The 12,082-nt window shown below is 38.0% G+C and overlaps 1 protein-coding gene across 1 annotated transcript in view; it reads left to right on the top strand.

Moving 5' to 3' along the window:
* Window positions 1-12,082, top strand: part of LOC104512953 (zinc finger protein 462-like) — a gene marked incomplete at its 3' end in the record, with an annotated part of 35,390 nt that overhangs the window by 10,236 nt on the left and 13,072 nt on the right. Inside the window, 3 exon segments of the mRNA XM_010156149.1 lie at window positions 3,145-3,263; window positions 7,377-7,484; window positions 7,487-7,507. Coding sequence (XP_010154451.1) covers window positions 3,145-3,263; window positions 7,377-7,484; window positions 7,487-7,507 — 248 coding nt within the window.

Raw genomic sequence — 12,082 nt, 5'->3', positions numbered from 1 at the left:
GTGTCCCTGCCCATGGTAAGGGGGGGTTGGAACTAGATGATCTTTAAGGTCCCTTCCAACCCAAACCATTCCATGATTCTGTGATACTGAAGTGTGCACTCAGCTTGGTCTTGAGCAACACTTTTCTCAGCGCTTAGTTATTTTCTATGCTGCAAAATCTTTGACCATTATGATTGCCTGTTTATAAAAGGTTGCATCTTTATATCTTCCTGAATTCAGTTAAGCCCTTTTGGGGCTTTTTTTGAGCATTGGGGAAAAGCATTTAAGAAAAAGAATAAGACTTCTTTCACTAGGCACACAATGAAGCCCACCACTTAATGCAACCTTGCCAAATGCATGAGGCTAAACAAGCCAAGAAGATGAAAGAAAAATATTTTCCTTTTTAATCTTTCATATATAAGAAACTTCTGCTGCATATAACTACCTTGTTTATAATTACTACAGCTCTTGAATGGCTGAGTTTTCATTTCTAATGTTAAATAACTGTCATAAACTTACCTTAAAATTAGATTTTTTTTCTTAGTTACAGTATGCAATTTCCATCTGTAATTATTTCAAATTCACAACAGTGTGCTATACCAGTGAATCCCCCAGCCTATTTCCTTGTCTGATGTAGTATGTGCAAGATCCATAGCCATCATTAACAGTCATGTTTCTTATGATATGCTTCCCTAATCATGCTCATAAATATATGGCATGCCCCCCAAAATTGCTCTTGTGGAATATTTTCCACTGTTGTCTTGGACTGATTCACAAGTTTATGACATGTTTTCTCTTAATTTCTGGGGAGAAAGCTGCTTATTTACCATTTTAACAAAAGAAGAGACCTTGTAGGCATTCATATCACTTTCAGTATCCCTCTTAAATTTGGTGAAGATGTCACTGTTTTGCAGTCAAATGGCATATGTGAGAGAAAGCATGATAAAAAGCGTTTTTAAACTCCTTATGTTAAAAAGCAGGATTTCTGCTGGTGTCACAGTGATGCAAATGAATGCCACAGTTTGGTTATTCATGTTGAAAAGATCCATGAGTGAGCAGCCAACAGTTAGAAAGGGAGTGGGGGAAGGAATGGTACTGCTGGGCATATCCCACCTCGCTTTGGCAAGGCTGACAAGTGGGAAACATCCCTAACCTCACATACTTTATACAACCTTCTACTTGCCTCATAAACTGGTTTGCTTCTAAAAGCAGACTTGTGTTGAGTTTGGTCTGTAGTCACACTATTTCCTACCTATGAAGTGAATAAAGTTTTGTCCTACAAGAAGAAGGATGGGTAAGTCAGGAAGTGGGGGATAGTAGGGAAGAAGTCTACAGGTATCACCTAACTTGATAACAAGTGGGTATTACTGCTGTTGAAGTTGTCTGCTTCATCTTTTAATTTTGTTTCTGATGCAATCACTTCCTTGGGAGATAGTCTGTCAAAGGAATCAAACCAAATGTATAAACAGCCCACTCTTCTCCCAGATGTGACCAAAACTTAAAAACCTGCCTTCAGAAGAATTTCCTGGCCAAGTGTGTGTTTGTGAATGTAATTTTAGTTATTACTCTCTAGAATACCTTAAGGTATATAGTAGCTTGATAATATATACGTCTTTGGCAGTCTTCTTTAATAGTTAAGTAAGCTCATTCCCTGTCAGCTATTTAAAACAAGTTTTGTTCTATGAAGTATTCACTGCAACTGTTCGATGTCTTTCTTATTTAGAAGACCTTTTTCCCATTTCTCTGGAAGAGCTGTACATTTTATCTTGCCACAAACTCTGTCCTGGATTTCTATTAATTTGAATTTGTATGAAGTGGCCCTGAGAGGAGACATAAGTTCATTTTTTATTTTTATTTTTTTGCTGTCATCAGACCTTTGAATACATAGACTATAGTGTTAGCTCTTGTAAATACATATTTTCTGGCTCAAACTCTTGTCAGTGTGGGACTAAATATCCCGTGATGATCTTGTGTAGTGTGAGAGGGGTGGAACAACCACCACTTGATTTATGTGTTGATATTCAGTAGAAAAATAACAGTACAATTTAAGAAAAATAAAAGGAGATAAGTCTGAAATACATCCAGAACAAAGGTGGCAGGTGGGCAGTAGTTCGGGCAAATTGCCTTCCTTCCAGTGTATTGTATCCACCCTGTTGTTGTTCCATCAAGCTGCGTAAGATGACTCAAACTAAGACTAGATCACAAAGCATGAATGTGTCCGAAGAAGAGGCTATATTAGAAATGTTTACAAACCGAGCTGAAACTGCCTGCCATTAGATACTGTGTGAATTCATGGCTGACAGCCACAGTGTAGGATCTGTAATACTCTGCAGGACTCACTAACGTAGAAAAGATTTGATCTTCTGTTACAATATGTGAAAACATCCTTTTTTCACTTCCAAACTTTAGTGAGCTGTTACGAGAAAATGTAGAGAGAAAGGAGATTCTGATTAACTCCCAGCATTCAGGCTGTCTGTTTCTTTCCTTCAAGAAAGTAGAGGCTGGTCTTTGCCACCCATTCTCTTGTGTGGGAGATTCTGCAGGAAGCTCAACTTGTTACTTTTGAAACTCTGCTGCCTTTTAATCCTGGAACTCATCAACCGCAGCCGGCTGGCACCTTCCACACAGCAGGATCTCTAATCTGCTTTTGCTGCTGTAAGCAAAAGAAGGCTTCCTCAGTAAAGCTGGTCAAAAATACTCTTCTCGGCTTCATCCTGCCCTTTCCTCCTCACCCAGCATTCATCAACAGGATGAAAGGGGGCATATTTTTACAGATATGTTTGCCAGGAGAGAAAAATTATGTAATTATTATTTTACTGTTCTTGTCTGTTTCTTGTCTCATCAACTTGTCTTTTAAGTCTGGATCAGGTATAATTTGTACTAATCTTGCCCTACAAGTTTATTTCAGTGGCTTGCTTTCTGCATAACAGAATTCTTGTTAGCTCTGCTTCTTTTCCTCAGATTAGATTCTACTTTATTCTGTAAGTAGACCGATTAAATCTTAAGAGAGATTATAAGAAACGATAGTTGAGCCTGTTCTGCCTCATACTTAATTTATTATTGCTGTTAATTGTTCTACTTTGAGTCTGAAGGAATAGTTGAAATTATTTACTCTTTCATGTTTCCCTTTTCTATCTATCCCTTTTCTGTCTTTCCCTTTTCAAGTCTCGATCGTCATATGCAGACCCATCATGGACACCATAAGCCGTTCCGTTGCAAACTGTGCCCATTCAAGTCCTCTTACAATAGCCGCCTGAAAACCCATATACTCAAGGCTCATGCTGGTAAGTTTTCTCTCTGTTTTGCAGTACAGGAGCTGAAATGGCCCGTGTGTTCTTGTTGCTGATCAGAGATGCTGGTTTGAATCAGGTTTTGGGTAAGATTTTCAAAGCCAAGTCAGGATTGGCCAGCCTGCGCACCTATTAGAATCAGTGGGAGTTTGGATAATGTTTTTGGAAGGACAAGAATTAAAACCAGTGATGAGTACTTGAACTTGATTTTTTGCTTGTTTGTTTTCTTTTATATCAATGATTTAAAAATTATTTCTGCTTGTTTCTAAGATAATTTAATCAGGCTGCTTATACCATTGGTTTCTTAATGGATTGGTAGTGAGCTTTGCTCTTCTGTGTTTGTATTTAGGTTTGTGCTTTAGGTGCCTCCATAAAGGATTATGGATTGCACCTTGGTTTCGGTAGAGTTTTACTCTGGCTTTCATGTTAAAACTAAACACTGCTAACTTTGGGAGTCAGGTCTGTGTGCAGCAGACTGAGAATGGCACGATTCCATTATTGTACTGGAAATTTGTCTTGCTTATCTCTGTATTGCAGCACAGAATCCATACAGGCAAGCAAACAGGCATTGGGAAGGTGATGTGTCATGCAGGATAGGTGAACTTGAAGTGTTGCACCTTTGATTATTCAAAGGTGTTAGACACAGAATTTCTTCACCTTTCTTCCTTGGCCCTAGACTCTTGGTACTGTCATGCATCATGCACTGAAACGCTATCAGAAGACTGCAGTCAAAAAACTCTGGCTCCATTTGCTACAATTGCATTTTTGTGGTTAAAAAGAAAAAAAAAAATCAACCCTCAAACCACAGTTCAAACATGTGCTTTGTTGCAAATAGCAGAATATTGACCAATCTAAAAATCTGCAAACTAGACCAGTTGTGGAAGTCCCTGGAACAGATGACAAAAGAGCTATAAGTATGTTCTTTTTGTTATTACTTGTTTACACTATGTCATATTCAGGTTGACGTGGAGGAGGAAGATGGGAAACTGGGGAGCAAAGGCAGGAGGAATTCATAGCTGTTTGCTGATTAAAAAAAAGAAGTCACCATTGATCCAAAGGCACTTTTCATCTACAGAAACATAGATTGATGGTTACATGTACTTCATTTCCTGTACTGATTTCGGATTCCAGAGGGTTTGTGCCAGGACCCTGTTCTGTACTTGGATGGCTGTTGTGGATTAGATTAACATTTGCCAACCTCCTGTTTATGGGACCATGGCATTCTGTCCCTTCTAGGAAATCCAACTGTATGCAGCAGTTCCAGTGTATAGAGTCCCACATCCTGTACGGAGGTGACACGGTTCTTTATCTTCAGCAACTGTAAAATAATGTTTTCTTTATGCTATTGTACAGTTGGGCTACTTTGTGTTACCTTGTTTGAACCTGCCAGATTTTTATAGCCAAAGTTTAGACCATGCAACTAGTATTTGCTTCACAATCCTCTTCATGTAAGTAATGGATTTATTTATTATTAATTGATGCTTTTGAACTTGATCAGTGGACACTCCTTGAAGGACCATGTTTTGCATCATACAAGAACACAATTTCATGGTTGCCTAGATGGTGCTTGCACAATGACTTGTGTAATATGGTTTCCAAAGGCTTATGATCTGTTTCTGCTTCAGTCCATTTCTACCAAATGGATGCTCACATCACAGAAAAATTGCTTCTGTGTTTTCAGGCAGAGCTTTGCTTTGTTTTGAGTCAGTCCTTCAGAAATATAAACTACTGAATAACCATGTTAAAAAGAATTCTCCTCAGACTTCCCAGTTTTTCAGTAACACAGTGGTTCTCTGAACTTCTCTTTTGTTACTGTTTTTTGGTCTCTTGTCAATCATCTCATTACCAGTCAGAAGTGGAAACTTCAGTTCCCCATAATTTTTCTTAAGTCAACGGAGATCTTATATTCAGTAAAATCCTGAATCCAAAAGTCTTTTACTCAGTCTGACTCTCCCTCATTTTCTGGGATTGGGTCAAAATTCAGTAGACTGTAAAATGCATTCTTGCCTAACAGATGGTACCGGTCAGTGTTTCTGGCATTTGCTTTTCGTTCAGTATGTGCCATCTTCTTTGATGTGGAGCAGAACAGTTTATGGTATCTCTAAATGGGCTGTCTCTTGTTTTCATTTCAATTTTTTCACGTTCTTTTTTTTTTTTTTCTTACATTTTTTGAGGGGCCTTTTTTAGCATTTTCTGGTGTCATTGCTTCATTAATTATGACACCGGATGCACTGTATGCACAAATGGATAATTGTAAAGACAGAGTATTGGCGTTGCTCACCTTCTATGTAATCTGGAACATAATGCTTTGAGAACACATTGGGTGTTTTTTTTTTACCACATAAAATTTTAGTTTTATTAATTTGCATGTTTATAAATAATTTTATTAAATGCAAAACTAGCAGTAAAAAAAGTGCAGAAGACTTCTGTTAAGCCAGACTGTAGCTTTTCCTCTTCATTCAAACAGATCCTTTTATACTGATGTTCACCTGAACTGTTATAGCTGAATAGTGGGTATACTTATTAGTCATGTCTAGAGTGCTTAATAATCATCCTCTATTTGCTTTAATGTCTTGTGGTGCTTCTAAGTTAACAGTTGATGTCTACTGTCATGCAGGAATCTATTATAGTGATAAACCATACAGGTCTATATCTGTTTCTAACTGGTATCTTATACTTTGGAGTTTCTTTTGTCCTCATATTATCCTGTTCCATTGATCAACTTGTTGTACATGCTATACAAAAAATGTTTTCTATTTGTTAACAGGTAATATTTAATTGATACAATATGCAGGTGAGGAATGCTATTTGAAAAAAAAAAAAACGTTTTTTGTTTCACCATTTCAGACTCTTAAGTGATCTGTTTTTTTTCAGATGTACCAAAAAGGGCTTTTTAAGAGTTTGTGTTCTGTCCCATTATTAGCATAGTTTTTCTGGAAGAGAGAGGCAGGAGTTATTTTTATGTAGGATCATTGTTAATCTTTTCAGGTGTCCTTACTCTGGCTTGCTACAAAACATGTGTTTTCACATTCTCCATTGGTTCACTTATTTCTGGTGTTGGAAACAATGCTGTTTGAGAACCTTGTTTGCTAAATTTGTTGAGAGATGGAAAACATGTTCTGCTTCATTCATTATCAGAACTCTTGTTCTCCTGTTGCTATACATGAATATCTCACTCCTGTATTAGTTTTGGTACTTTATGTGCAACTTGTGTGTGGCCAATCTTACTCTTGTACATGGAAGTGGCACTTCCAAAGCAATAACTTGTCACCTGTATAATATCACATTGTTTGTGTTGGGACAGTTCAACTGTGTTCCAATTACCTCCATGCTTAATGCAAAACAAATCTTGTCTCAAGATTTGTTTCCCCTTGTTTACTGTCTCTGTGGCTGGGAATGTATTCAAAATTAAATTCATTACTGTTCATTAATTCTGTTCTTTCACTTCTTTTAGTGCTCTTTCATAAGACACTTTCACATAGCCTTACAGATATGCACTGTTCTTGGTATTGCCATGTTCACTTCTTGTAAACAAACCTTGACTTGGTTACCAGTTCTGTGAAGAATAGTCCTGCCAAGTGTCAGGTTTTTCATAAGGAAAATGCAACCTTCCCCTTCCCCCCTACTTTTTTTCTTTTTTTTGAAGGGACCTTTGTTAGCATTTTGCAGTGTCCTTTCTTCATTAATAATGACACTGGATGTGCTGCATGCAGAAACAAAAACAGATGGCTTCACCCTCTCTGGTTGCTGTGATCCCAAAGAAATTTGGAAGTGCTATACTTAAGTGACTCCATCTTCATCCCAGAGTCTGTTTTCTTCTCATACCATGCAACACAGGCATGCTAAGAGTCTGGTCTCTGGTTTTTTGGCAGGCACTTTACAAGGATCTACAGTTGTCAGAAAGTGATACTTTCATCCAAAGCAGGTTTCTGTACCCTCAGACTCCAGACTGCTCCAACAAGGAGATGTGCAGTTTGTTCTCTTTGGGATCAATCTTTCACTGTAGAGTCCATGGGAGTTTTACTGCCAAGTTCAGTAAGAGGAGTATGGGGGCCCCATTTTGTTTCTTTTGTGAGCTGATGACTTGCCTGTATTTCGCTCACCCAGGTGAACATGCCTACAAATGTTCCTCCTGCTCATTTTCCACCATGACAATCAGCCAGCTGAAAGAGCACTCCTTGAAAGTGCATGGGAAAGCACTGACACTACCACTGCTGAAGAAGTGGAGGACTCTAATGGTAAGAGGTGCCTCAGAGCAAGAATTTAATTTTCTAAGGTGCCACTTAATATTTTATTACCAAAAAAAAAACAACAAACCACACCACTACAGCAGGCAGCTTGTCCAAAAAGCAGCTTCATTTCATTAAGAAAAAACAGAAGTTGCATAAAAATGGAGAGTAAACGTGATGTTGTAGGAAGTGGCCTGCCTCAGGTGCTCAGTATTTCATACTACATTAACCTGTTCTGTCACCAGTTGACTTTGGAATATGTCAGTGCTGGCTCTACTTCTTAGCAGAGGTTTAAATTGTAGAAAATTTTCAAAGGCAGATCTTCTATTGATAGCAAGTGGGAAAGGGTTCATCTAATTCCATCCATGCTCCTGGAAAACACCCCTTTATCTTGTTAGTAGAGCACTTCAGTGAAACCACATGATTAAGCTTAAAATGTGAACCTGTTATGATGGTGGAAGTAATTATTATTCTTGTCCTTGCTACAGAGGACACCAAAAGTACCTTCAGATACTAAGCTGCATCTGCAGGAAGAATGTGTGAACTGTTTTCTTTTCCATGCTTTCTTTGAAAACTGTTAATCCCCTTGTGCTGGAGGAGTATGCGGAAGATACTTGGAAAGCAGCAGTGGAAGGGACACTGTTAACAGAGAAAATGCATACTCATAGAAGAGGTGGTGTGTGGTATCACAGCAAGTGTTAAGGCTTTTTCAGTGGTAGCTTATGAAGCGTGTTTTGAGTGTCATTTCTTGCCAGTCAGGAAAAGGTCTGGTCTTTGGGGAAAAAAAATCTTACTTCCTGGATGAGTTACATTGACATGGGAAGAAAATGTAGGTGACAACATTTTAGAAGGTTCAGATCTGCAGATTTTCAAGGAACTGAGATGGATGAAGAGGATATTAGAAAAGTGAAGAAAAAAAATGTTTTTGCAGGAGTTTGATAGTTTCTTAGGCGTTTTTGTTGTTCCTGTTTTGCTTGGGTTACTGGCAGACTAAGTATGAGAGATAAATATTACCAGCAATCATTTTGCAGCACTTTTGCTCTCCCATCTTCCCTTTTTTCCTTTCTTACCAGAAAAAAAATATGAAATTAGAAAGAGAGAAAGATAAGAAATAATTTCAGAAAATGGCAGAAAGGAATTTAAAAGAAGAAAGTAATAACACAGAAATTCTTTATTGAAGATAAAGACAGACATGAATAACATTTTTGTGTTCAGCAAGTCACTTCTGGTGTCAGAATTGGAATCTTTCCAAAAGATTTTGACCAGCTGCTCTCAGACTACCTTTTGTCAGAGGGTTGTCTGGAATAGTGCAATGAAGACTGACTAACTAAGCTTTTATTTTGTAAGTGCTATCTTAAACTAATCCAACAAGCAGCATACATCTTGTAATGTATTCTGCTGCTTTTTTTATTGCTTTTAAAAAAATGTTCCATTACGGACTAAGAAGTGGAGAATAATTTTCAGTGTCTGTCCTAGTCTTTCCTGTGTGTTAGCAATCTCTTAGTAGCAATGGTGTGTTGAGAGATACAGAAGGGCAATATTTGGATTTGGGAAGGATGGTTCATTTACTCCTTTTTTTGCTTATCCCAGGAGCTCGCAGTCATGATTAGTGAGGTTGAAAGTCAAGTGCAGATCTCTGTAGAAGACAATTTTACAGCCTTTAGGAACTCTCCCTAAAAATACATAGAATGATGGCTGTTAATAAAAACATTTTATGAGAATGACTTTGTTACCTAGATCTGTATTACAACCTGAAACCAAGGCAGAATTTGTCCCATTTAGCTTGATCATCTTTAAATAGGGTCAGTGGTTAAGTCACTTTGACAATAATAGAAGCCACCCCTGGGGAGCTAGTCAGATGAGTACAGGTCTTATAATAATCACATTACCATTTTCAGCATTGCATGAGGAAGGAATAACCTGTTTTAAGTAATTTTTTTACATTAGTAATTTGGCTGCAGATCAAGTTAATGATGGCTGCTCTTACGACATAATTTATTTTCTGTTTTTATAAGGGAATAAATCAATGTCTCTGTGGCCTGTGCCTGCAAGTTGCAGGTGATCTGTAGGGCTAGATTAAAGACTGACCCCAGTAATAGGAAATGCAAGTCTGTGTGACCAGCAATGTTATGTCCAGATGGAGCCAATATTAAACTTGCATGTTGTACCACAGTTGGATGTTAGTGTGTTAGTGTGCATAAATAACTTGCAATGTGATCAAGTTAATTCATGGGGGATGCAAAATGGGGGCTGGGGTGAAAGGCAGATGAAAGGTTGCATGTCATTGTTATGGACATTTTTTGTAGGTTGGTAGGTATGCAGCAGGCTAGTATAATTGAAATGGTTGCAGACAAGCTGTGGTTTTACCTGTGGATGAATATTGTGGTTGGAATAGGAAATAGAGCAGGATGACTTGGGGAGATTTGTGGATCTAGCTGAACTCATCTTGCCAATTGTTGAGACCTGTAAAAATGGAGAAAAGGGAAAACGGTACTGAATTTTAATAGCAGAGTGAATGTGTGAATAGAACTGTTCTGGGACAGTTCTACAGCCCACTGATGCCTTTTTTTTCCCCCACCCCCCTGCAGAAATTGTTCCCTGAGGGGCCTTTCTTAGAATGTTACTTTTGTTCTTTTAGATAGGTCCATTCATTAAAGGATGTGAATATATTTAAATTTCTGTGACTTACCTCTTTTAGTTCTGTGTTGGTACCAGCAAGCATAGCTGAAGTGTTCATCTGCATATCCCGGAGATGTTTTGGGTGCTTGATATACTTTTCATGGAAGTAGACTTGAAATGGAGTAGGTGCTGAATGTTTTAGGTGGACTCATCCCTGGCAACTACATTATCATTAGAAAGCATAACAACCACTTTAGTGCTTCTATGCCTCTCTCAAGGCAGTAGTGTAAGAAGGTGATTGTGGCAGTCTCAGTGAGTCAGCAGAGAAGGCTTTCTTGCAAAGGTGTCCCTGGAAGATGCTATATTTTGTATCCTACTTCTCTTTGTATGTTGGACAATATTTTGATATGTAAGGAACCTGTTTGCACTGTAACGAATCCAACTAGAAGTGAAGTGCCCTTTTTTCTTTTTTTTTTTTTTTTTTTTTGGTGGGGCTGGTGATGGTGATGTTTTGTTTGGGGGTGGTGTTCTTAAAAACGGCCACAAAAAAACTTCAAAATACCAGTGCAACCTTTCTCTGTTTTACATAGCCTAAGGGCACTGAACGGTTTGTGGTATCTCTTCTTCGAATTATAGGGATTGCCACTATGTTAAAATGTTCTTTTGCTTTCCTGCTAGTTTACAGGTATTTTTTCTCTTGCAAGAAAGAAAATGGTGGTATTTTGCTATTTATTTGCATTTGTGTGGTTGGCTTTTTGTTTGTTTGAATTTACTTACTTATTTGCCCTTTACACTGAAATGTGGCTTAACATTTTTGAGAACTTGGAAATTCAGTGTAAGTTGAAGTATTATAAACTGCTAGGAGGATTGGGTAAATCCCCTAACAAAATAGTTTTCATGTGCTTTCTCAGTCTTTGTGAGAAGCAGAACTTAGAGTCATGTTAACCTCTGCCCAGCAGGGTTGTATGGATTTATTGATGACAATATCATCCCATGGGGCAGTAAATGTCACAGATAAGGGTTTCCAGTGTTGCATTGTGCAAAGTCAGCACTGTTCCTGTTGACTTGAGTGCAAGGCAATGGAATCCCACAATCCTCATTGTCAAGGCATAACATGAGAAGACTACCATCTCTTTCAGTAAGGAAAAGTTGGAAGCAAGGCCAAGACACATATTCTGTTACTGAACAATAGAAAACAGAAATAGGAACAATAGCAACAGATGTTATCTGCAAAGTGATCATCAGCTAATGAGAAGGCACATGGCAACAGATGCTGCATGTGTAAGAACTGGTATTATATGTATTTGCTTGTATGCAGGGGCTGTGGTGGTGGTGGACTGCCTTCCTCCTATAAACAGAAGAAATCCATGAGTGAAACTTGAATGACTCAATGGATTGATAAATGTTTTTGTGTTGTGAGTTTACTCTCAGTAAAAGCTTCTTGAGAGCTAGAAAATAGTTGTTCTAAATTGCTCTGGCTAGTACTACCGCTTTTTGAGTAGCTCTTTATTTTGTGAAAATAACCCTTTGACCTAACTGTTTTGTAGAGCAAAGTACTACTCTTTATTCGTATGGCTGGCAGATTTGGAGCCTCATAAATTTTTTTGTATTATGACTGTGTGCAGTAATTCAAAATAATAGTTTTTTCATTTTACTAATTAAGAATATTAAGTTGTCAAACCAGTAAAGTGCAAATGATAAACTGAACAGATCTGGATGTGGCTTCTAACGTCTTCTCAGTCATGCTGCTTGCTATTGTACAAGATCATTCCTTTTTAGTGGTAACCAGTTCTTGAAATGTAGAAACCAGCACACTTTGTGCGTGCCCTTGAAGCTCTATAATCATGCTTTTCACTGTTGTGCAAACCAACGGGATCTATCATTAATACCAGCACACATCACAAAACACATGCAGGGTCAGAGCTAGAAGATTTTTTGAGTTTCCCAGTACATGGTTATGTCAAC

The sequence above is a fragment of the Eurypyga helias genome, unplaced genomic scaffold (assembly GCF_000690775.1).
Source record: "Eurypyga helias isolate BGI_N326 unplaced genomic scaffold, ASM69077v1 scaffold9917, whole genome shotgun sequence".
Taxonomy (NCBI): domain Eukaryota; kingdom Metazoa; phylum Chordata; class Aves; order Eurypygiformes; family Eurypygidae; genus Eurypyga; species Eurypyga helias.
This window is presented reverse-complemented; position numbering and strand designations above follow the sequence as displayed.